The sequence below is a fragment of the Dermochelys coriacea genome, chromosome 11, assembly GCF_009764565.3.
Source record: "Dermochelys coriacea isolate rDerCor1 chromosome 11, rDerCor1.pri.v4, whole genome shotgun sequence".
In the NCBI taxonomy this organism is placed as follows: Eukaryota; Metazoa; Chordata; order Testudines; family Dermochelyidae; genus Dermochelys; species Dermochelys coriacea.
In genome coordinates, this window is record NC_050078.2 from 72,442,053 (window position 1) to 72,469,715 (window position 27,663).

General features: G+C 41.2%; 1 protein-coding gene across 11 annotated transcripts in view; it reads right to left on the reverse strand.

The window, feature by feature from the left end:
* The window catches only part of AGAP1 (ArfGAP with GTPase domain, ankyrin repeat and PH domain 1), a 694,641-nt gene that overhangs the window by 339,333 nt on the left and 327,645 nt on the right, over positions 1 to 27,663 (reverse strand). For all 11 annotated transcript variants that reach the window (XM_043505743.1, XM_043505746.1, XM_043505744.1 and 8 more), the window contains one exon: positions 1,860 to 1,987. In XM_043505743.1, the coding sequence (XP_043361678.1) occupies positions 1,860 to 1,987 (128 nt within the window). The remainder of the gene's footprint in view (positions 1 to 1,859; positions 1,988 to 27,663) is intronic.

The following is a 27,663-nucleotide window of genomic DNA, read 5'->3' on the forward strand; positions in this document are numbered from 1 at the left end:
ACATCCAGAGTATTGTCAAGGAAAATGGGTTTTTCTCCACTGCCTCTCCAAGAGCCAGGCTGCAATGAGGATGCTACCAGACCCTCAGTAACCAGCCCAAAGGACAATTTAAGGGCACTGCACATGTATCTGACAATGGAATTTGAGCTAGATACTTACCAAGCCCAGTCCTAGACATTTTCTAGATAAACAAATTAATTCAAATGCAGTCTTCCCTCAGTACGGTCCAGGTGCCTGCTCCTCTCTCTAGATCTTGCAGACAGCCTTTGGGGTGTGGCAGGGCTTCTCCCTCTTATTAGGGAGTTGCTTTACCATTTCTTCCACCAGCTGTGGATACTGGGGGAAAGGAGAGCAGCATACATATGCCCTGTCACAGGCACACAATGAAGCTCCATAAATACCCAGTCTGAAAATATCCTGGTGAAAAGACAGCTGATGTGTCCAACAAAAATGAAAAATATTTAGTCATGGCATTTCATTAATGGGGATTAACAAAAGGCTCTATCAACGGCTACAGTGGCCGAAAACATTTTATGAACTGAATCCCATTGCTGAGCCAGGACAGCATCTGACACTGCTAATGGCAGCAAAAGAGGAAGTGACCAGGCAACATGGATACCTGACTGGTGGGGGAGGGAGAGAGGGAAAATGAGACAGAGGCACAACTGTGGGGCCTCGAAAGGTTCAAAATACGAGTCCAATGACAGCTCTCAGAAAAATCTCACATTAGGTGGATGGACATGAGTGGAATCCAATGAAACATACACCTTTTGAGAAGTATTTATTCTCCACCTTTCAAAATGATTAGAAAAAAGAAAAAACAAAATTACAAAGAAGCAGTAAATACTGCAGAATTATGAATATTATGATACTGTTCTTAAATATCTCTTAATTTTTAGTTTATTTTTCTCTTGCCTTTCATATTTGTATTAACATTGAATAGTGTTGTATTAAGCTGAAAAAAGCAAGTAAACAATTAAACTTGCCTACTCCTAATGTTTCTAAATATTTCAACAGAATGGAATTTTCATTCAAAATAGCACCAAACAAGATATTACAATAATAAATATTGCAAGACAATGTTGCACTATGTTCACAATCTATTTTAAGATCTTTCAAAATATCAGACACAGTAAGTACAAGAAAGATTATAATGTACACTTTTTGGAAAATTAAATTTAGATACTGGGGAAAGATACACTAGCATACAAAGTATGGGATTGTTACGAGCATTAAATGTTTTTGCAGGTATAAAGTTTGTATACATTATAACATTGATTGCAAATTAGTAATGTATTTCAGCATAGAAGGCAGCAGTTTAATTTTTTACCTAGTACTTTCTGGCTGTCAAACAATTTACTGCAATGTAAATGATTCAGCAAACATTCACAGTAATGTCACTAAAGGTGTAGGTTTCAATTGAGCACAGGGGAAATGGGTAATAAAATTGAATGGTGGTGCCAAATTTGAGACTGAAGTGTGTTAAATGTTGAGATGTACCAACTACTATTCAGTGTATGATTAAACCAGGGCAATGACCAAAGCACTGTAAGCTAATTAAAAAAGCAGAACAGCAAATCTTGTGACTATAACAATCCCTCCACTCATACCAGCAGGCTGCAGAACATAATCAGCACGACCAAGAATTGTTTTAAAGCCAATTCCCAATAAAAATGTTTTGTCACAGCAGTTACTTAAAGCAAAGTCGAGCCAATTATGAACACACAGTTTTATACTAAAGACAGCAGTAAGCTTTTAGAAAAATCTAACTGCTGATAAAGCAGCAAAAAAAATAATGGCTTTAAATGCACTCTGACATTCCAACATTTTCTTTTCAATGCAAACATTCCATTCTGTACCTGGCTGATATGTACAGCAGAAACCTGGGCAGAACACACAGACGAGTGACTTGGAGAGTTTGGTAAAGATTTGCAGGGGCCTATTGAAAGCTGCTGTTTCTTCCTTGTTGCCACAATCTTCTGAGCAACTGAAACAAAAACAAAAAAAGAGATAATCATGTAAATGATTAAGCAAAAGTGTAGGCTGCAAGGTATCACAATTCAAACATGTACAGAACACAGACAGGGAACAATTCTAAACTACTAATCTTCAAGGTCTGAGGTCCTAAAATCGAAGGTATTACTTCAAAAAAATCTAAGCTGACAGACTATTATTTTGTTTTTCTGTGGTGTGCTCATCATTGTATCTCTCTGCATTTATTTCAGTCAATGGATATTTGAAAGTCAGCTTCATTCATCTAAAACATAAGGAAAACTAGAAATTCTTTCCATTTCTGATAATGGGTAGCGCTTCAATGGTTCTTATAACAAAGGAAATATGTTAGTGCTAGCTGCACTGAGTATGGTTTTGGCTTGTCTACACTTGCAAGTAAACAGACAAAGGTAGGTGTAAATTTAAAGTGCAGTAGCTATTCCTGAATAATTCCATGAGTTTACACTCTTACTCTGAAACAAGAGTGCCCTACTCCATTCTGCTAAACACAAACAAGGCACTCTTGTTCTGTAACAAGAGCACATGGAGTTATTCAGGAACAATTGCACAGGAACCCATCGCGTGGAAACAAACCCTTAAAGAATCCTGGTAAAAACACCTTTGTTATGCCTATAACACACTGGTGCAGGGTTACTAATTGATAATGGGTATGGAAATTTCTACTATATGTGCAACCCTAAACAGCATAGAATTCTCAAAAATTCACTGTTAATACTTGAAAACATGAGATGCTCACTGTATAAACAATATTTACATAATAAAACACAGTATCACTCCTGTTTATTAAACCAGTTTTAAAACAGGGCCACCATATACCACTAACTATGTCATGTTATTTTATGCATCCGATGAAGTGAGCTGTAGCTCACGAAAGCTTATGCTCTAATAAATTTGTTAGTCTCTAAGGTGCCACAAGTACTCCTTTTCTTTTTGCGAATACAGACTAACACGGCTGCTACTCTGAAACATGTTATTTTATATAATTCACCTTTTCTTGTTTATTTCCTATGGTAACTAAAATATTTCATTTGAAAGAGGGGATTAAAGGGTAAATTGTTACAGAATATAGCTACAGAAACAGTGCTCCATAATGAACTATAACCTCACATATGTTGTGAAGAGGTTAATATTTCTTCCTATATGGGGAAGGGAAGGGAAGAATGGGGAGTGATTCTGAGTAAAGTGAAAACACAGTTTTGGACTAATCCCAGACTAAAACTGTTCTAGAATTATACTTTATTTCATTTACTCCTATTTATTTGGTTTTTCAGGTGTAATTAAGGACAGGAAAAGGAGAAACCACCGTTGCCCTGATTTTCATAGGTGCAAAAAATCTAGAGCTCCTATGAACATGAATGAAACTTAGGGATCAAGAATTAGGCCATGTTGGCCAGTCAGCTCCCTGAAAACCACCACCAGTGGCCAGGAACCAAAATTTTGGAACCCCTGCATTACTATATTAAATAAATATTCATTTTAAACTATTATAAAAGGTTAGTCAGAGGGAATGATCACTAGCTACTGTGTCAAAATGGGAGGAGAGATGGAGAGGAGAGTGAGAAAGAGACTTAGAACTTCCAAAAAACTCCAATGAGGTCAGATGCATAACGAGCAGTTATTTACCATGTACCATAACTGAATTTTTCAAGATGTGTGGTCTGTACTCAACAGTGGGTGCACATGCGCTCCATGCACCTGAGACCAGAAGACTTTTTTGCTAGCAGTGTCCATTGCTCTATGCCTGCACCTGTCTCCTCCTTGTATGCCACTCCCGTTCTTTCTCTACAATGAATTGTATCCATGATCCAAAGCAGAGGGGAAGAGGTAGTGAAAAATATATAGCAACCACATTTTTTGCAGAACTCCAGTTAATGTACAAGGTAAGTAACTACGCTTTCTTCTTCAAGCGAATGCAACTGACTGTAGGATCAACTTGCAGCAAGGCTACCGAGGAGGCCTGGGCTCTAGTATAATATCACTGTAGAGGAGCGTTTGTCAACTCATAACAGGAGAATGCAGTCTGACATCCACTTGTAAAGCCTTTGGGAGGGGATTGCTTCCCGTCTCATCAATTCTGAGAAAGATATAAATAGTCTAGACCATTTTTTAAATAGTTTTGTTCTTTGTAGGTAGAACACCATGGCTAAATGGATGCCCAAGGAGTGAACCCTTCTGTCTTCACTAATGGCATGAGGTTTTGGGAAGAAGACAGGTAGGTTGACTGACTGATTCACACAGAAATCCAAGATCACTTCAGGCGAAAACTTAGGATGTAGTCTCAGAGCCATTTTATCTCTGTGAAAGACTGCATATATGGTGAGCTCCCTGTTAATCCACCCTTCTGTCTGAGGTGACGGCCAATAGAATGGTGACTTTCGTGGCTAAATGGGATAAGGAGCATGAAGACAAAAGTTCCAGTGGAGGTCTTGTGAGCGTTGAGAGGACCAAATTGAAATCCCATGTCAGAATGGGCCTACTCACAGGTGGAAAAGTTGTAACCTGGCCTTTCAAAAAACATACAGTTACAGGAGGGTAAAAACAGGAGTAGTCAATCAGAGGATGACATACGAGATGAGCTAATTGAGAGACCCAAGGTCTTTAAGAATAAAAGATACTCCAAAATAATAGGGATGTCAGACTCCTCAGGAACTGACGACTGTGTTTTCACTTGGCTACGTAACATTTCCTAGTAGACTCTTCTACTATCGTCTTTAAACTGCTTCCAAGCACATATTTTCTAGGTTTGATGTTCATCCAAAAAAAAAACAAAAAAAACAAACAGGCTGTCAAGTGGAAGGAAGCTGGACTGGGATAGTTGATTCTGCCTGTCCTGGGTCAGCAGGTCCAGGAAAGTCTGGGAACTAATGCATGGTCATGCTGATATCTGAAGATGGTTGGAGGCTCCCCAGGCTATCTGGGAGCAAAGCAACACAACCAGTGCCCCATGCTGCCTGAACTTCCTCAGAACCTGAGGTAAGAGAGGAATGCCTGGGAAGGCACGGCATCAGTTACCCTTACTAGGGAATTAGGAGTGCATATTCTCCAGAATCTTAACCCTGCGTTCCTGCACAGCAATAAATTTCACATTTCCTGTTTCTGGGGGATGCCCAAAGGTCCCAGGAGAGGAATCCACACATGTTTACTATGAAAGCGTGAATCTCCCATTCACAGTCCTGGGAGAAATATCTGCCGAGGCTGTCTGCCAGCATGTTGTGCATCCCTGGCAAGTATGCTGCCGACAGGGTGATTTGTTGGGTAATACACCAGTTCCAAAGCTTTATTGCTCCCAGTTAGCTGACGCAGAACACTGTTGACATGTTGTGTGACATCATTTGAATAGATAGGAACTGAATGATGGGATGAAAATGCATGCAGGCTTCACCGAGTGCCACAATTCTAGCAGGTTCATGTGCACCCTGGTCTCCTGTGTAGTCCATGCCCCTTGTGGTGTATGCTTGTGTAGGTGAGCACCCCAGCCTAGCAGCCAAGCATCTGTGATCAATGTCTTCTCTGATGGGGCAGGGCGGGGGGGAGAATAACTAGGACCTGATCCTTGTTTTCCCATCAGGCTAGAGAACCTCTCATCCTTGAGGGAGCTAGACTAGCTTGCTCATACTATTTCTGCTTGGGGAATAAACTGACCAGAGTCAGGCCCCCAGGCAGGGAAGATGGAGCCTCGTGAAGGGGGTCACATGTGCAGGGAAACCATGTGACCCAGAAGAATGAGACAGAAACAGACATGTGCCTGTAGCTCAGTATAAGTTGAGCACCAAGTTCCTTTATGCACTAGAATTTTCCTTGGCCCTGATAAAAGTCCAGAGTCCCCCCCCTACAAATTCTATATGCTGGACTGGAATCAAAATGGGCTTCTCTGTATTTATGCATAATCCCTGTGATTGTAGAAGGTTGGTCAGGGACACAGTTGATGCCAAAGCCTCGTGGAAAAATTTCCACATCAACAGCCACCTATCGAGGTAGGGGAAAACTGACAACCCGTGGCATTGGAAGTGAGCTGCTGCTACCAACAGTATCTTAGTAAATAATTTTAGTGATCTCACACCACCAAAGGCGAGTGCCCTATATTGGTATCAGCTCCTACACACAGTGAAAAAACGATTACCTACCTTTTGTAACTGTTCTTCAAGATGTGTTGCTCATGTCCATTCCAAGTTAGGTATGCATGTGCCGTTCCTGCTTGCCATCAACTCTGACAGCAGGGACAGAGGGCAGGTCACGGAATGGACATGAGCGACACATCTCGAAGAACAGTTACGAAAGGTAGGTAAACATTTTTTCTTCAAGTGCTTCCTCATGTCAACTCCATGTTAGGTGACTCACAAGGAGTATCTCTGGAGGTGGGCTTGGAGTTCATGGACGTGCAGCTTGTAACACAACTCTGCTGAAGCTGGCATCATCTCTGGCTTGTGGGATGATGGCGTAGCGCGATGCAAACATATGCACCGACAACATATTTGCAGCCCTGTATCAGAATATGTGACACTGAGGATGCCTGCATTCTTGTGGAATGAGTCTTCACAATGGCTGGAGGTAGGATCCCTGCTTGCTCGTAGCAGGTTTGGATACAGTCGGTGATTTAGGAAGAGAACCTTTGAGCCAACACCAGAAGGCCCTTCATCCTGTCCGCTATCACAACAAAAAGCTGCATTGATTTGCAAAATCTTGTCCTGTCAGTATAAAAGGCTAGGGCTCTTCTTACGTCCAGAGAATGCAGAAACTGTTCCTCTTCTGACTTGTGCCGTTTCAGGCAGAAGACTGGTAGAAAGATATCCTGGTGAAACGGCAACACCACCTTAGGCAAAAAAGTTGGGTGGGGACATAGCCAGACCTCATCCTTGAAGAAGATTGTATAAGGAGGTTCACAGGTTAAAGTCTGAAGCTCAGAAACCCTTCTTGCTGAAGTGATCGCCTCCAGGAAAGCAACCTTCCAGGAGAGTAGTAGAACAGCCATAATGCCAAAGGCTTGATGGGTGGCCCAGAGAGACTAGACAGAACGAATTGGGATGGGTCCCAAAGTTGGGATGGGTCACAAACCTGCAGATAGAGCCTTTCCAGCCCTTTGATGAATCTGCCTGTGATTTCCTGTGCGAAGACTGACCTGCCATGGTTTGGGGGATGGAACACTGAAACTGCCGCCAAATGGACATTTCTAGAGGACAGTGATAGGCCTTGGAGCTGTAGATGGAGGAGGAACTCTAGGACAGACTGCAACGATACCTATGTCAGAGAAAGGCTTTGCTCGACTGCCCAACATGAGCAGTGTTGCCATTTGGCCAGGTTTGCCCTGATAGAGGGTTTTCTACTACCTAGCAAGACCTGCTGCACATGCTCAGAGCATGCTCCCTTCTGGATTCAACCACACAACAGCCATGCTGTCAGATGTAGGCCTGCGAGGTTCAGATGGATGAGCCTCTCTTGATCCTGCGAGGTCAAGTCTGGCCTGAGGGGAAGAGTCCACGGAACTGTGACTGCTAAGTCTAGAAGAATGCCATCCAGCTCTGAAGGCAGTGTATAAATAAGGGTGGCAATACTGTGACCCCCTTAAAATAACCTTGTGACCACACCCCGCAACTCCCTTTTGGGGCAGGACCTCCAATTTGAGAAACACCGGTCTCCCCTGTGAAATCTGTACAATATAGGGTAAAAGCACACAAAAGACCAGATTTCATGGAGGGAGACCAGATTTCACGGTCTGGGACGTGTTTTCCATAGCCGTGAATTTGGTAGGGCCCTAACTCTACTGTTTACCAAAACTAGCTTTGTATTTTTCAGGCATGTACACTTTAGGAAGCCTACATGTCAAAATGGGTTCTTCTGAATCCATACAAGCTACAAAAGGGAATGCTATGGATCGCTCCTAAGTTCCACATGGCAGAGCTGGGGGCCTGAGAAACAATGTGCTACGCTGAAGGGCAAAGAACCAGAGACCCTGGGGAGTGGCGAGAACCTTTGGAGCATGCATGTTCTAAGCTGGCCCTGCAATTTTTTAAAAAGCAAACAAGCTTTATTAAGTGTGAATTAAGATTATTACTAGGTATGTGTGGTGAGGAATGTTCTAGCTTTTTTAAAGTAAGGAAACAACAGTTAAAGGGAAGGTAAACAAATATTCAAGTACAGTCATATTTCAAGCATTCAAATAACATACACATGTAAAAATAGCACATCTTCCATACACAGGTACCTGCCATTGATCAAACAGGGTTACACACACGACATCAGTTTTAGATACTTTTGAAATCATAAACTGCAAATGAAAATGCATTACATTCTAAAAGACATGTTGACTCCTTTCTCTCCTCTATGGTTTGATGGATAAGTTACCCTCAAGGTTTGCAACTCCCTGGGAATGTAAAATATACTGTTTGGCATAATGGGATTTCCGGTTCATACGTGGAGGTTAGAAAAAGTAGATTAGTTTTTCCTGCCTCATTGTGGAATTATGGGTTGGGAAAAAGTGATATTGGACCATATCTGAGGAAAAGGATGGAATTTATTGGGGGTCTCTTGACCACGGTGAGCAATATTCTGAACAGAGAAGGGTTGGACTATGTTTGTTTTGGTTTGCCTTGCTGATAAAGAGTGTGGGAAATGGAGGATTGTCTATAGGCCATATCTATTTGCTGATTTACAGTTTGAGGGATTTTTATGCCCCAGACAAGGTAATGAGTATTGAGACTCTGAACTGTATATGAGGCAGGGCGGGTGAATATAACAAAAATTATTGGTATACACAGTAAGGTGAGGCAAGAATACAAGGGCAGACAAAGTTTTATTTTTTTTTTAAATATACAGTGTAGTATTTTATACGCACACTTATTTAAAAAAAGACTGTATTAACTATACATGAACGCTTAGCTACCCTTCACTTAATTTGTTCATTTCCATACTTGAAAAAATTCAGGTGGGTCTTCTGTTTTTAATCATAATAGCTCTTGTTGTACACAGTTGCCACCCTAACTAAGTTTTTTGTCTATTAGTACAAAAGTTAATTTCAAATACCATTCAGTTTGCACACACTCTGAAAGCTGATCAGGCTAAGAACTAAATTAATTTCTCTAAATGAAACTGGGAAACTTGTTTTATGAACATTGTCCTAGAATCTGCAGGAATTCTGGAAGAAAACTTGCAAAGAAGTCTGTAGTCCATTATCTCTGCCCACACCAGTAACTGTAACTACACTGAAAAGGAGTACTTGTGGCACCTTAGAGACTAACAAATTTATTAGAGCATAAGCTTTCGTGAGCTACAGCTCAGTTCATCGGAAGTGAGCTGTAGCTCACGAAAGCTTATGCTCTAATAAATTTGTTAGTCTCTAAGGTGCCACAAGTACTCCTTTTCTTTTTGCGAATACAGACTAACACGGCTGCTACTCTGAAACCTGTAACTACACTGGAATTACTGCAACCATTGTTGAGGCTGATATAAGAAATTAGAAGTCTGATGTAATTAAATTCAACAGAATTCAATCTCTTTCTTGTTCACATAGTATAAAGAAGATATTTATGTAAATGAGCAGATGATTTTTCCCAGTACATTATAATGTAGACAGAGATATTGTTTAGTTTAGACATTGTGTATGCATACAATTTCTTTTTAAATGAATGTAATTTTAATAAGGAACTGGTCTGCAGCTTATGTTTTTCATATAAATGAATGATGGCAGAACCATGATTTAGTGAGAATACATTGTATTAAAAATGACTCATATATATATATATATGAAGAAGCAGCTTCATTAGTTACATCCCACCTGCAATAAGCCTCTTATCATCCTGAAAGGATATCAATTAATTTATCTTCTTCTAGCATATTGATCATAACCTTCATCAGCTAATCATGTTTAAATTACAGAGGAATATCGTAACACTCTGTCATTTCAGAACTATTGGTTTATTGATCTGGCATCATGGAAGTCGTATATTAGAATATTTTAAAAATCATTATGTGAATGCAGAGAGCAAAGCGAAGGTCAGATCTTCACTATACATGTTAAAGGCCAATATTAAGACCAAAAACTGAATTAAAAATCTCACAGATAAATAAAGGTCACCTTCCTTGCAAAAGTTCCTTTTTTTGTCTCACACTAGACATATTACCAATTAAGGCAAATACTCGCTTCTTTCCTGAAATTGGCACTGAGGAGTTACCACTTACAGCATAAACATAGGCACGCACATTTAAAATGTTGGCCCTGTGTTCTCTTTCCAAATTACCATGAAATGAAACCACAAAGCAATCCACAATAAACTGCTGATTATTTAAACTATCATAGGGAACAATTTTACCCTTTCCACTTATAAACTGTTATTTGAACTAACCATTTGATCACCGTCACATTATTGAATATATCTGACCCATTTTTCCTCAAGGGCTGATATAGCCCTAAATATTTCCCACAACAGGTAAAATATTCTTACTCAAAAGCAAAGACCATACTATGTAGTAGAATAGCAGAGACAAGCAGGTGGTACAAGAGCTGTTTTCTCCTTAGGTCTACCCACTAACACACAGTACATTCTTTCACACATATTTCAAAAACACCAGCGAGACCTAGAAGCCAGACTTTTTCCTAGAAGCTTCTAATTTTTTGAGGCAACAGCCTAACACAAGGATACAAAAGTCCCAGAAGTCAGGGGAAACTTTTCTGGACTTTTAAAGAGAAATATTTCCTCCAAGCTCTCGTCTGTCTGAACATTTACTATAGTCAGGTTCACCCAAGTTAGTTGCTCTGAAGAAGAAGGGTGGTATGTGCGCTTTTCTTTTATCTGATCACAACACTGATGTCAGGGTCACAATCCTATGCTAGGATTTGGATGACCTTCTTTTCCCACAGTTGCTCTGAGGAAAGTCTTTGTGAAAAACAGAAGGGGTGTATTTCAAACCATCTAAGTTAATACAAGCGGATATAAGAGGAGACAGGCTTCTTTGATCACATTTTAGCACTATTTGAGTAGAGAATGTACTTTTGGGATTCACATGGCTATTCCCATCTCAGCCTTTTTAAACTTGTATCCTAGAAAAGGTTGGGATGGCAACATCCATGTCTACCAGCTCCCTGTATTACTCTGTGCTACTTACCGTGTCACAAGCAGAGTGTCCCACAAATAGAGCCCTGCAAATCTGTGGGTATCCACTTTATATCCACAGATGCGGATATCATGCTTGCGGATCGGATTTTGATACAAATTTTGTATCTGCACAGTACTCTACCCACAAAAACCTTGCCTTCAATCACAATGTGATTGCAGCATCTGAAGACTGAAAATCCAAGCAAAGACTAAATAATTAAAATAACTGTATTAAAAATACTCAGATTGGTATATAACTACAAATGGCAAGGGAGATATCCATAGTGTGGCTGGAGACTATATTCAAACTCAAAAATACACTCAACAGAATGAACAGTCATCAAAAATACTACCTACTCATTTGTTCAATGTAACCAAGGCAACGTTGTTATGGGAACCCTATCACGACAACTTCTTATACCTATAAATTCTCAAATTTAATGTATTTTTTAAGCACTGAATTTCTTATTCACTGAATTTATTCTTTGTTAGAGGGAGAAATTGATCTGCCCTTAACTGAAACCCCATTCCCAGCTGGCAAAAATTCCTGAATCCTCTCCCATTCCGGCAACAAGTCTGATATCTCCCCAAAGTTGTCAATTCTTCCTGAAACAACTCTCCTCTATTCAAAATTATACAACCTGATCTCATCTCAGACAGCAAACGCTCTTGGCTTCTTTCATTACACTTATGTAGCTGTCACCCCTTAATTAGATCACATATTCAATATTCAATTAGAATTTTGGATGGTCTGGCTACCTGCCCTTGCATACTGTGGTGAAACACCATGATCCTCCAAAGTTTGACACACATGAAACAAATGACAGTTAATCTGTGAGGTAATAGCTGAACTGCCAACTCCTTCAAAAGCTACTTGCGAAAGGAGAATTGAATCCAAGCCTTGCCTATCAGAAGAAATGAAAAAGTAATTAAAATTTAAAATGACAGGCACTTAAAACCCCTACAGATCAGCTGAACTCCTCCTGCTGCCCTCTTTAGTTGAGGGGCAGTTGTTTAGAGGTTGGGAAGGAGAAAAGTAAAGTTAGCTGGATGTATGGCAAGAGTGAAATCTGTTTAGGTTTAACTTAAATACAATACTATCTTAACTGGAAAGTATCTTAACATTCTGTGCTGGTGAATTCCACAGGTTTTCTACTTCTTTATTATATTTTCTTCATGACTGAGTAAAGTGACCATATGAGGATGAGACATCTTAATACTGGAAAAAAATATTTAAAATGGAACAATAATATATCCATGCCTCATCACCTGCATACACAAACACATGTAACCAGTCACCTGGGTTAAATCTCTGGGCTCAGACTCAAAGGCCAGACCCCAGTTCCACTGAATCCAATGAGCGAACTAGGATTTGGCTCTAAACATGAAACATTCAACCAAAAAGTTCATGTCTGATAGCTATGAATGACTAAAAATAGGGGTTTAGAGTACTGAATGGCCTTCTAAAACATAACTACAGTGACACTATCATGACATTAACATACATTTTATGCTTTATTGCAGCCATATCTAGGACTCATGATGCGTGCGAGGCACATGGTTTTATCTGTCTCTAATTAAGTTAAAACCAGACTCCCTTTGCTGGAAAGCTTAGCTTTAAACTGGAGTACCTCTCTCATTTGCAATACAAGATTCATCAAAAGAAAATGACTAAAACTGAACACTAACCATGACTTCTTAATTCATATGATATGTATATATGATATATATAGCAGAAATAAAACCTATTTATTTTGTGTTAGAAGGAAAATACAGTTAATTGCGTATTTCCAGATTCTGCTCTGTCCACATAGTTAATCTTGGTATTTGTGAATTTGAATAAAAGCTCTGCTGATGGATTTTTGCAAAAATGAAAAACTGAAGCTTATAATACTGGCATAATCTTTATAAAATAGATTTCCAAAGTGGGAAAGATATTGAGAGTATTCTTATTTTAAAGAAAATTTTCTCATTGCTTATATACAAGATTATATCAACTTCAGAATGGTTTTACTGTGAGACATATGACCTACAGAGATATAAACCTAAAAAAACTAATTGCTAACTTTAAAAAAAACCATCCCAGATTACATGTTTTATTTATAAAACGAAAAATGGCCATAGAACAGGAGTCAGTCAAAATAATAAAATCCATAAAGGTAGCATAAAACTAACACCCAACACAGTTAAATGTTTAACGAATAGTGTGTTCAAAAGAGGTGATTCATATGAACTCCTTCTAAATTAAGATGTCACTTTCATAAATAGGCACACAACAGATTTAATTTTAAGGTCTTGCTAAATTAAGGCATGTAAAGTTTTTGGTCTGTAATAAATGAGCAAATTTTTACAAGAAGTCCTTATTTGAATGCCTCTTTTTTCATGTTTGACCGAAGTTACAAAAACTAATTTAATCTTCCTACCCCTCACAACTTTCATCTTAACAGAATTTTGTTAGTGAAATCATTCAGTTGGTACTCATCCCCTACGTACCACCGATATAGTGGACCATGGTAGATAATAGTGTTTTGCCCTTTTTTTTTTTTTTTTTTTAAATCTTGAACATTTGAATCAAAGTAGTACCACCCAGGAAAAAAAGTAGCAGAGTAGTCAAATTTGGACAAAGAAAAAAAATCTACTTTTCAACATGAACATTGTGTTTTAAATCCAGGACACCATTTTTGTATTTAAGCAAATTGGTTTTTTTTACCACCTCCACTCCAATACACACGCACATAGAAGAGTTAACCATAGTTGAAGCAAAAGTTACACCAGTTTTTAAAAAACAAAATAAAGCACTCCTGCTTCGCTCTCAAGGGTGCAGACATAAAGGAAGGTAGGCTGACTAGCAGAGGTCTGAATTCACGTTAGAGAGGAACACTAGATCAGCTCTTCTCCCTAAAACCAAGGTCTATGTTTCCATTATGAACCAAGACCTCACTGTGCTCAATATTTGAGCTAATTGTCATTAGAAACAGTGTTGCTAGAGTAACCAATTGAGAGAGAGCTGTCTTTGGTTGGTTCAAAGGGCTGTTCATGTGTCAACATCTTGTGCAGTATTAAACTTCTTTGGCAGGAGCAGCTATGACAATAAAATCTCATTAGTACAGCATTATTCAAGTAAAGAAAGTCAGACTCCTGAGGGAAAAAATACTTGTGTAAAAAGTCCAACACACAAGGTAAGAGAGAGATCTAGCTCTAGCTCTTTAAACTTGGAGTACAAGGATACCTCTAAACCACACAATAGACCAGTGAAGTGAAATCTTGCCTAGTCTGGGGTGAATAAAACTTTCACTGTAGCCATAAATTTGTTAAAAAGTAAAAGGTACATCCTGGGATGGGCCTATACATGGCAGCAAGGTCCCCCACATTTAACTATTATGGCTATCTTTTCCAAAATGCACTAATTCATAGAATCATATAGTATCAAGGTTGGAAGGGATCTCAACTAGTCCAACCCCCGCTCAAAGGAGGGCCAATCACCAACTAAATCATCTCAGCCAGGGCTTTGTCAAGCCTGATCCTAAAAGCCTCAAAGGAATGAGATTCCACCACCTCCCTTGGTAACGCATTCCAGTGCTTCACTACCCTCCTAGTGAAAACGTTTTTCCTAACATCCAACCTAAACCTCCCTCACTGCAACTTGAGACCATTCCTCCTTGTTTTGTCATCTGCTACCACTGAGAACAGTCTAGATCCATCCTCTTTGGAACCCCCTTTCAGGTAGTTGAAAGCAGCTATCAAATCCCCCCTCATTCTTCTCTTCCGCAGACTAATCAATCCTAGTTCCCTCAGCCTCTTCTCATAAATCCTGTGTTTTAGTCCCGTAATCATTTTTGTTCCCCTCTACTGGATGCTTTCCAATTTTTCCACATCCTTCTTGTAGTGTAGGGCCCAAAACTGAACACAGTACTCCAGATGAGGCCACACCAATGTCAAATAGCGGGGAAAAATCACGTCCCTAGATCTGCTGGCAATGCCCCTACTTATACATCCCAAAATGTCATTGGCCTTCTTGGCAACAAGGGCACACTGTTGACTCATATCCAGCTTCTCGTCCACTGTAACCCCTAGGTTCTTTTCTGCAAAACTGCTTCCTTGCCATTCGGTCCCTAGTCTGTAGCATGCATGGGATTCTTCCGTCCTAAAAGCACTTGTCCTTGTTGAACCTCATCAGATTTCTTTTGGCCCAATGTGTCTAGGTCCCTCTGTAACCTATCCCTATCCTCCAGCATATCTACCTCTCCTCCCAGTTTAGTGTCATCAGCAAACTTGCTGAGGGTGCAATCCATGCCATCCTCCAGATCATTAATGAAGATATCAAACAAAACCAGCCCCAGGACCGACCCTTGAGGCACTCCACTTGATACCGGCTGCCAACTAGACATGGAGCCATTGATCACCACCTGTTGAGCCTGACAATCTAGCCAGCTTTCTATCCACCTTATAGTCCTTTCATCCAGCCCATACTACTTTAACTTGCTGGCAAGAATACTGTGGGAGACAGTATTTGCAGTAAGCTTTGCTAAAGTCAAGGAATAACATATCCACTGTTTTCCCCTCATCCACAGAGCCAGTTATCTCGTCATAGAAGGCAATTATGTTAATCAGGCATGACCCGCGCTTGGTGAATCCATGCTGACTGTTCCTGATCACTTTCCTCTCCTCTAAGTGCTTCAGAATTGATTCCTTGAGGACCTGGCTCCATGATTTTTCCAGGGACTGACCTGTAGTTCCCAGAATCCCCCTCCTTCCTTTTTTTTTTTTTTTTTTTTTTTTTTAAAAAAGATGAATATTACATTAGCCTTTTTCCAGTCGCCCGGGACTTCCCCCGATCAGATATTCAACACTGATCTCACCTACTGAAGAATGATAAGCCCATAAATAAGTTCTCCCTCCCCTGGCTGTATGTGGTGGTGCCACCATGACCTTTGCTCTGGCTATATGTGGTGGCGCTGCCCTGACACTCTTCATTGATTTTGCATCGAAAGCTCATGAGAGGAGACGCTGATGCAGAGGAGACGGCGCGTGGGTCAAGAAGTACACATGTCAAAGAACTAGAGTTACAGTAACCATTTCTTCTTCGTCTTCTTCGAGTAGATACACACGTGTATTCCACTTAGCAAAAACAATGAGGAGTCTTTGTGGCACCTTAAGAGACTAACAAAATTTATTTGGACATAAGCTTTCATGGGCTAAAACCCACTCCATTCATAGATTCATAGATACTAAGGTCAGAAGGGACCATTCTGATCATCTAGTCTAACCTCCTGCACAGCGCAGGCCACAGAATCTCACCCACCCACTCCTATGAAAAACCTCACCCATGTCTGAGCTATTGAAGTCCTTAAATCATAGTTTGAAGACTTTAAGGAGCAGAGAAGCCTCCCTCAAGTCAACCATGCCCCATGCTACAGAGGAAGGTGAAAAACCTCCAGGGCCTCTCCAATCTGCCCTGGAGGAAAATTCCTTCCCGACCCCAAATATGGCAATCAGCTAAACCCTGAGCACATGGGCAAGATTCACCAGCCAGATACTACAGAAAATTCTTTCCTGGACAACTCAGATCCCATCCATCTAATATCCCATCTCAGGGGATTTGGCCTATTTACCCTGAATATTTAAAGATCAATTACTTACCAAAATCCCATTATCCCATCATACCATCTCCTCCATAAACTTATCACGTAGAATCTTAAAACCAGATAGATCTTTTGCCCCCACTGCTTCCCTTGGAAGGCTATTCCAAAACTTCACTCCTCTGATGGTTAAAAACCTTCGACTGATTTCAAGTCTAAACTTCCTGGTGGCCAGTTTATATCCATTTGTTCTTGTGTCCACATTGGTGCTGAGCTGAAATAATTCCTCTCCCTCTCCAGTATTTATCCCTCTGATATATTTATAGAGAGCAATCATATCTCCCCTCAACCTTCTTTTAGTTAGGCTAAACAAGCTAAGCTCCTTAAGTCTCCTTTCATAAGACAAGTTTTCCATTCCTCGGATCATCCTAGTAGCCCTTCTCTGTACCTGCTCCAGCTTGAATTCATCCTTTTTAAACATGGGAGACCAGAACTGCACACAGTATTCTAGGTGAGGTCTCACCAGTGCCTTGTATAACAGTACTAAAACCTCCTTATCCCTACTGGAAATGCCTCTCCTGATGCATCCCAAAACCACATTAGCTTTTTTCACAGCCATATCACATTGGCAGCTCATAGTCATCCTATGATCAACCAATACTCCAAGGTCCTTCTCCTCTTCCGTTATTTCTAATTGATGCGTCCCCAGCTTATAACTAAAATTCTTCTTATTAATCCCTAAATGCATAACCTTACACTTCTCATTATTAAATTTCATCCTATTACTATTACTCCAGTTTACAAGATCATCCAGATCCTCCTGTATAATATCCCGATCCTTCTCCGAATTGGCAATACCTCCCAGCTTTGTATCATCTGCAAACTTTATTAGCACACTCCCACTTTTTGTGCCAAGGTCAGTAATAAAAAGATTAAATAAGATTGGTCCCAAAACCGATCCCTGAGGAACTCCACTGGTAACCTCCCTCCAACCTGACAGTTCGCCTTTCAGTAGGACCCATTGCAGTCTCCCCTTTAACCAATTCCTTATCTACCTTTTGATGTTCATATTGATCCCCATCTTCTCCAATTTAACTAATAATTCCCCATGTGGCACGGTATCAAATGCGTTACTGAAATCTAGGTAAATTAGATCCACTGCATTTCCTTTATCTAAAAAATCTGTTACCTTTTCAAAAAAGGAGATTAGGTTGGTTTGGCACGATCTACCTTTTGTAAAACCATGTTGTATTTTGTCCCATTTACCATTGACTTCAATGTCCTTAACTAATTTCTCCTTCAAAATTTTTTCCAGGACCTTGCATACTACAGATGTCAAATTAACTGGCCTGTAGTTACCCGGATCACATTTTTTTTCCTTTCTTAAAAATAGGAACTATATTAGCAATTCTCCAATCATTCGGTACTACTCCTGAGTTTACAGATTCATTAAAAATTCTTGCTAATGGGCTTGCAATTTCAGGTGCCAATTCCTTAATATTCTTGGATGAAGATTATCTGGGCCCCCCGATGTAGTCCCATTAAGCTGTTTCAGTTTCGCTTCTACCTCAGATATGGTAATATCTACCTCTATATCCTCATTCCCATTTGTCATGCTACCATTATCCCTAAGATCCTCTTTAGCCTTATTAAAGACTGAGGCAAATTATTTGTTTAGATATTGGGCCATGCCTAGATTATCTTTAACCTCCACTCCATCCTCAGTGTTAAGCGGCCCCACTTCTCCTTTCTTAGTTTTCTTCTTATTTATATGGCTATAGAACCTTTTACTATTGGTTTTAATTCCCTTTGCAAGGTCCAACTCTACTCGACTTTTAGCCTGTCTCACTTTATCCCTACATGTTCTGACCTCAATTAGGTAGCTTTCCTTGCTGATCCCTCCCATCTTCCACTCCCTGTATGCTTTCTGCTTCTTCTTAAATCACCTCTCTAAGATGCTTGCTCATCCAGCTTGGTCTACAACTCCTTCCTATGAATTTTTTCCCCTTTCTTGGGATACAGGCTTCCAATAGCTTCTGCAGCTTTGATTTAAAGTAATCCCAGGCCTCCTCTACCTTTAGATCCATAAATTCTTCAGTACAATCCACTTCCCTAACTAATTTCCTTAATTTTTGAAAGTCAGCCCTTTTGAAATCAAAAACCTTAGTTGCAGATTTATTTTTGTTAATCCTTCCATTTAGTTTGAACTGAATTAGCTCATGATCACTTGAGCCAAGATTGTCCTTTACAACCATTTCTTCTATGAGGTCCTCACTACTCACCAAAATTAAATCTAAAATGGCATCCCCTCTAGTCGGTTCAGCAACTACTTGATGAAGGAATCCATCAGCTATCGCATTAAGGAAAATGTGAGCCCTATTATTATTACTAGCACTGGTCCTCCAGTCTATATCTGGGAAGTTAAAGTCTCCCATGATCACGCAGTTTCCATTAGTATTTACTTTATTAAAGACATTAAAAAGGGCTCTATCCATATCCAAATTAGATCCCGGAGGTCTATAGCACACTCCAAGCACTATCGTAGCAGAGGCTTTACTAGTTTTCTTCCCCAATGTAATTTTTGCCCACACGGACTCTGTCTTATCCATTGCATCGCTTCTTATTTCTTTACATTCTACCTCATCATTGATATACCATGCTACTCCACCACCTTTACCTTTGTTTCTGTCTTTCCTAAACAGCACATACCCTTCAATACCTGTAGTACAGTCATGACTACTATTCCACCATATTTCTGTTATCCCTATAATATCTGGTTTCACTTCGTGCACCAGTAGCTCTAGTTCCTCCATTTTGTTACCTAGGCTCCTCGCATTGGTGTATAAACATCTTAATTTTTGCTGTTTGGCCTCGCTCACATTTTGTATCTATTAGGCACAGTCATTCTACAGCCAGTATAACCTATTAGACTAGTATCCACACCGCCCTCGCTCCTTATAGACATTCTCCTACCCACGGCTGTATCCTTTCTTACTTCGTCTTCTTCCCTCTCAATGCTAAAATCTGGCGTGGAGATTTCCTGGACATCTCCCATCCATCTCCCCCTAATTCCTAGTTTAAAGCTCAGTTGTGCCAGCCTCCATCCTAGAAGTTTATTTCCTTCCCTACTCAGATCAAGTCCATCCCGAGAGAACTGTCCTCTGTCCGTTAATGCCTCCCAGTGGCCATACATCCCAAAGCCCTCCTTATAGCACCACTGCCTAAGCCATCTGTTGACAGTCATAATCTTGTCACACCTTTGTTGCCCTTCTCTAGGAACAGGAAGGATCCCACTAAATATCACCTGAGCCTCAATTTCCTTAAGCGTCTTCCCCAGCCTAGCATAGTCTCCCTTAATACTTTCCAGCGAGAATCTAGCCGTATCATTTGTTCCCACATGAAGGATAATTAAGGGATTCTTTCCCGCTCCCTTTAGGATCCTTTTCAACCTCAGGTCTACATCCCGTATCTTAGCACCCGGAAGACAGCACACCCTTCTATTCTCTGGATCAGCTCTAGTTACAGGTCTGTCTATTCTTCTCAATAAAGAGTCCCCGATCACATAGACTTGCCTTTTCCTGGTGACTGTGCTATTCTCCTGTCTCTCCCCTGTTCCGTTTGGCTGCAAGTTCTTTCCATTCCTATTTTCCCTTATAATCTTCTTCAACCCATCCTATATCCTCCTGGGGCTCATATTTGGTCTAGTCTCCCTTGACTCTTCTGCTTTTCTTATGGGACTAGCCTCTCTTCTCTTCTTCCTTACCCTTCCACCTTCAACAAGTACCTGCTGAGCCCCTTCTTCATTTTCCAACTCTGCAAACCTGTTCCTAAGCTCTATTTCTCCTTCACTAGCCCTTCTTTTCCTCTGCCTGGTTCTTTGAATCACATGTTTCCACTGACCACTTTCCTCACCCAGGCTCCCCTCAAAATTCCCCAGCCCTGCTTCCATCCATGAGTCTGAGCTTTTCCCTTCAGATACCTCATATCTTTGCTCCATCATCTGCTCAAACCCCTTCCTAAACTCAACCAGACTTTCCACCTGCATCTCCTAACCTCGGATCTTTTCCTCCATCAGCTCTATCAGACGACATTTCATGCAGAAAAAACTCTTACCAGGTCCCCCCTCCAGGATCATGTACATACCACAGCTTCCACATCCAGTCATCCTCAATGTGTCTTCCACTACAGGAGTCACTCCCACAGCTGCCTCCATATCTGTCATCACCTTCCCACCTAAATCCTGTTAATCTGGGAAACACAAGGCACACCAAAAAGACCCCCCCCCCAGCAAAAGCAAACCCCAAACAAGCACCACAATACGAACTCCCCTTCCAAACTCCCACTCAAACTCCCCTGTTTAGAGCTCTGTTTGTTAGCTCCTGTGCCGCTGCATTTCATCTGTGAAATGGGTCTTCATGCAGTCTGCGAATAACACAAACAGGCAAGACAAAGCACAAAACGGTTCAGTTCTATCCAGATAAAAGGCTAGACATTGTCTAACATCCAAAGTATGGAGGTGTTGTTCCTCAGGGGATGAATGTGGCTTAGGGAAGAACACAGGCGAACACTGACCGCTGGGTCAGATGAAACTGAAAGACCACTTTGGATAAAACCTTTGGGTGTGTGTCTTCGGAGAACTGTGTGTAAGGAGCCCCTGCCATCAGAGTCTGCAACTCACACACACAAGCAGCTGACATAATGGCTATAAGGAACCATGTTTATTGACACAAGAGGGGCAGCAAACAGGACTCTAGGGTCTCAAATGGAGGGCCCATTATTTCCACCAAGACTGTGTTTAGGACAGTTCTCAGACCGGGGGGGTATAAATGGAGAAGCTGGTGAAGCTTGGGGCTAAATCAAACCCAATCAATGGAAGGATGGACTATTCATCTATATCTACTATTTAAAAAAAAATACACCCCAACAGAGACCACAACCAACCAGATCAGATAGATCACCCCACCCCCATTCCCCTGAGCTCAGCACCCGGGCTGGGCCTGCACTCACCGGCAGCAGGAGTGCAGCGACCCGGCCTCAGCCATGCCACTGGTGAGTGCTGGGGGGCGGTTCCCCCTACCCCTCAATCCAGCCCTGCCTCCCCCATGGAAGCCTGGGGCCCATCCCCCCACAGGGCCCTGGGGCCCCACATACACCACCCGTGGGGGGGCTGCGTAGGGCCCCAGAATTGCCAGGGCCCTATCTACCAGCCTAGCTGTTGTTTCTATCAGATACACAACTCGACACAACACAAAGCTTATTTTAATTGACTTTTAGGAAGCATTACATTAGAGATTTCTCAACACAGAAGGACTGACAGAACATATTCAATGTAGGGCAGTAACAAAATACACATAACTAATGCACACTGGGGAAGTTCTAAGAATTAATCCTTCCTTTAAAAAAAATATTTCCCCTAGGTCCCATAGTGGAGACGCAATGAAGTTTTTATAAGCAAGATAAATGTCTACAGTATATATTCCGAAAAGTATATTTATAAATTAATATCTACATGTATTTCCCTATCCATCCATCTATTATGTATAGATATACTTTGAAAAAGAAGAGAGCAATATAATAAGTGGACCACCATAAAATGGTCTCACCATAATTAACACAATTTAAACATTTCAGTTTCTCAAAACAGAACTGATTATTTCATTCTCAGATGAGTCTCTCTGTAACAGTCTAATTTCAGTTTGATTTCACCTACCAAAGAGTACTGGTTCTTTAAATTGCTTAAGCCATTGTCCTTGCCCTGACCGGGAGCAATAGGTTTTTGGATATAGGAAAGGAGAAGAAATTGAAGTAGAAAATAGCATCTAAGCTCACTAATGGGAAAAATGCCATAATATACCAATAAGTAGCCTTACATTATAAACCAATCCCTGTAGTAGCCCCTATTCCTAAATTACTTACCTAAGCTAAATAAGAGAAAAAGGGATGGAAGGAATCTAGCCATGATTACTGTAACACCAGTAAAATTATATTTTAGCAGAGTTGGAGGAATGAGATATATCCATGCATTACTCAAACGATTTAGTTTCTCCATCCCTCCAATTAACCCTATTGATGACAATTTGTTTACCAGCCTTTCCAGAACAGCCATTATGCACAATATATTGCTAGAACTGGTTTGTATCTTTATTGCAACTGTATTTTAGTTCAATATCCCATATTTACAATAAATAAATGTTCAATAAAAATAAATTTATTCTGCAATTACACATTACGAGCACAGCAGTAATAATGACAAGAATAGGCACTGAAACTAAAATGTTTGTGAAAAAGGAAACATTAACATAAGCATCCACTTTTAAAATCACTCTGTGTGCTCTCTTAAATGCAAGTCAATTTCTAGGCCTAACAACTTTGATACTGCACTTTTAAAGGAGAGCCTGCACTTATTTTAGCATGTATGGTATCCAGACAAATTATCATGTAAAACTTAAATAAATGTAAAATTAACTAACATGCAAATCATATATCCTGTATTGTGATCCTCTGCATGTCAGGTGTGGATACAAAAAGTCCCAACCCAAAACCATTCCCCCAAATAGTAAGTTGAATATATTTATCATATGTATCTAGAATATCTTGGTTTCAGGTGCAACTGGAAAACCAACGAAGTTCTGTGATGAAGGTTACTCTTGACATTTTCAACCAGTACAAACCCCAAAATCCCAAGAGAAAATCTGTTCTCAAGGGAGTTTCAGTCTGTTTTTTTGCTGCATTTATGGAACAACCTGACATTTCAGGACAGAAGAGGATGCGTTTTTCTTTAGCTGCTATGAATAACAGTTAAGTTGTGTGGGTATACTGGAAAAGGGCCAGTCAGCTCCAATATCAGCTGAGAAGACTACCTCTTTTATGGAGCCACACAATCAAGCAGCACCCTCAGTTCAGAACAAAACTACAAAAAGAAAATCCCCAATATCCTCTCTCCTTCCTAAGTAACCTATTTTAATTATTTTAATAAGAGATATTCTGTTTCATGTAAGCGAGGCTGCCATGACAGCCAAATTAGCAAAGACCTTGTTTGTATAATATATATTTGTATAAAACCAGGGCAGATAAAATACCATGTACACTCAAATACCATTTAACATACACATTAGTCAGTATTACAGCTTTTGTTCGTAGATATTCTGCCTCTTTGTATGTAGATACTTCATATATCATTTTTAATGTGTCAAAAGAAAACTTCAGTTCAGAAGGTGTTAAGCAATCAAGTCATTACAGGCTTTTTATATTTGGTTGTATAGTTAATCACTGCATGTTGACTATTCCATTAAACCTCACTCACTTCTGAACCTAGGGCAGGTGTCGCACAAAGCACAGAAAGACTTTAGTTGTCTCTTAAGAGTCTCTCTCCCCTACCCCCTTTTCAATACACATCCGCAAGCAGGCAAAGGGAGGCTTAAATGCTAATCTACTTGACCATTCTGCATTGCAGCTGACCAAAGTTACTAAATATAAAGGGAGCCTCTTCCCTGGCCTAAACAGTAGATCAAAGAGGACAGTAGTCATACTTCATCTAAAGCACCCTCCAGTTCTGACTGTCCCCATCTGAAAGTCAGGGCTTGTCTATACTTACGGCTAGATCGGCACTGCTGAGATCGATGCAGCGGTGTTGATTAAGTGGGTCTGGTAAAGACCCACTAAATTGATGGCAGAGCACTCTCTGGTAAACTCATGTACTCCTGCTCCCCGAGAAGAGTAATACAAGTCAGCAGGAGAGTGTCTCCTATAGACACAGTGCAGTGTAGACACTGCAGCAAGTGGATCTAGCTACGTCGACTCCAGTTACGTTATTCACATAACTGAAGTAGTGTAACTTAGATCGATTTACCACGGTAGCGTAGACAAGGCCTTAGTGTCTGCTTTCCCTGTTTCTAAAAGTGGCTAACAATCACAAGCAAATCTGTTAGCTACCACAATATGAGCTGGAGTATTTGGTGCTATATAATACCCACCCCAAAACAGATAAACGAGGCCAAAATTAGTTGGCCACCAAAAGGTAAGAAGCCCTGCTTCTTGCAAGATATACAATGGGAACAACATATCTGAAAATAACTGGCATATATAAGAATATATAGGAATAGCAGCATCTAATCACTGACACCTCAGACTGTGACCAGATAGCCAAATAGTCACACAGAGAAATGTTATGATGAATGACAATATAACATGGCCTTTCATAAACAAAAACAAATTTGGTGTGAAGTCATCTGTACTAATACACAATATCTACAGCACTGAGCACAGTTTCTACACATCTCAAAGAAATCATCATATTGAAAGAAAAACGAGTAAACCCCAAAGAGGATCATACACAACTATTCTAAAACTGGAGTCCTTTATCTTCATGGCAACAACATTTTTGATTCTTCTAATATGTTTCTGACAATGATCTCACTTATAACAGCTTCTGACTGCCCATTCCTACTCAAGAGTTGTGCTGTCTGCAGTTCCCATCAGTATACACAAACTGACACTACAAACTGTTCTTTCTACCTCCTGTTCAAATAATTCTTTTCTGTGAGCTGTAAACACCATCAAACCACTGTCAACAATGATCTGCACCCTCTGCAGGCATCAGTGTTATCTAGAGGACTGTATAGACTTGGAAGCCTACACCTAGAATTCTGGAGTTCTAATTCTGGCAAGACATGAGCCCTCAATTTGTCTCAATTTCCTCATCTGGAGTTCATATGTGATTATTTAAGTCATAGCCCTGGTCTACACTAGGAGCTGAGGTCGAATTTAGCAGCATTAAATCGATTTAATCCTGCACCCGTCCACACGACGAAGCCCTTTTTTCGACTTAAAGGGCTCTTAAAATCGATTTCCTTACTCCGACCCCAACAAAGGGATTAGCGCTGAAATCGGCCTTGCTGGGTCGAATTTGGGGTACTGTGGACACAATTAGACGGTATTGGCCTCTGAGAGCTATCCCAGAGTGCTCCATTGTGACCACTTTGGACAGCACTCTCAACTCAGATGCACTGAGCAGGTAGACAGGAAAAGGCAAGCAAACTTTTGAATTTCAATTTCCTGTTTGGCCAGCATGGCAAGCTGCAAGTGACCATGCAGAGCTCATCAGCAGAGGTGACCATGATGGAGTCCCAGAATCGCAAAAGGGCTCCAGCATGGACCAAATGGGAGGTATGGGATCTGATTGCTGTATGGGGAGAGGAATCTGTGCTATCAGAACTACGTTCCAGTTTTCGAAATGCCAAAACATTTGTCAAAATCTCCCAGGGCATGAAGGACAGAGGCATTAACAGGGACCCGAAGCAGTGCCATGTGAACCTTAAAGAGCTGAGGCAAGCCTACCAGAAAACCAGAGAGGCGAAAGGCCGCTCCAGGTCAGAGCCCAAAATATGCCGCTTCTATGATGAGCTGCATGCCATTTTAGAGGGTTCAGCCTCCACTACCCCAGCCGTGTTGTTTGACTCCTTCAATGGAGATGGAGGCTACGCGGAAGCAGCTTTTGGGGACGAGGAAGATGATGATGATGAGGTTGTAGACAGCTCACAGCAAGCAAGCGGAGAAACAAGTTTTCCCAACAGCCAGGAACTGTTTTTCACTCTGGACCTGGAGCCAGTACCCCCCGAACCCACCCAAGGCTGCCTCCTCCTGGACCCGCCAGGTGGAGAAGGGACCTCTGGTGAGTGTAGCTTTTTAAATACTATACGTGGTTTAAAAGCAAGCATGTTCAATGATTAATTTGCTCTGGCATTCACGGCTTTCCTGGATGTACTCCCAAAGCCTTTGCAAAATGTTTCTGGGGAGGGCAGCCTTATTCCGTCCACCATGGTAAGACGCTTTACCACTCCAGGCTAGTAGCACGTTCTCGGGAATCATTGTAGAACAAAGCATTGCAGTGTATGTTTGCTGGTGTTCAAACAACATCCGTTCTTTATCTCTCTGTGTTATCCTCAGCAGAGTGATATCATTCATGGTCACCTGGTTGAAATAAGGTGCTTTTCTTAAGGGGACATTCAGAGGTGACTGTTCCTACTGGGATGTTTGCCTGTGGCCGAACAGAAACGCTCCCCGCTGTTATCCACGGGGAGGGGGGAGGGGCTAGCCATGCACGGGGGAGAGGCAAACTGCGACCTTGGAACGAAAGCACATGTGCTATGTATGTAAAGTTAACAGCAAGGTTTACCGTGAAAGAGTGTACCCATTGTTCTATAAAATGTGTCTTTTTAAATACCACTGTCCCTTTTTTTTTCTCCACCAGCTGCATGTGTTTCAAGGATCACAGGATCCTCTCCTTCCCAGAGGCTAGCGAAGATTAGAAGGTGAAAAAAACGCACTCGCGATGAAATGTTCTCTGAGCTCATGCTGTCCTCCCACATTGACGGAGCACAGATGAATGTGTGGAGGCAGACAATGTCAGAGTGCAGGAAAGCACAAAATGACCGGGAGGAGAGGTGGTGGGCTGAAGAGAGGGCTGAAGCTGAAAGGTGGTGGCAGCGTGATGAGAGGAGGCAGGATTCAATGCTGAGGCTGCTGGAGGATCAAACTAATATGCTCCAGCATATGGTTGAGCTGCAGGAAAGGCAGCAGGAGCACAGACCACCACTATAGCCCCTGCGTAACCAACCGTCCTCCTCCCCAAGTTCCATAGCCTCCACACCCAGACACCCAAGAACGTGGTGGGGAGGCCTCCGGCCACCCAGCCACTCCACCCCAGAGGATTGCCCAAGCAACAGAAGGCTAGTATTCAATAAGTTTTAAGGTTTTAAACTTTTAAAGTGCTGTGTGGCTTTGTCCTTCCCTCCTCCACCACCCCTCCTGGTGCTTCTCTCCACCACCACCCCTCCTGGGCTACCTTGGTAGTTATCCCCCTATTTGTGTGATGAATTAATAAAGAATGCATGAATGTGAAGCAACAATGCCTTTATTGCCGCTGCAAGTGGTGATCGAAGGGAGGAGGGGGGGTGATTAGCTTACAGGGAAGCAGAGTGAACCAA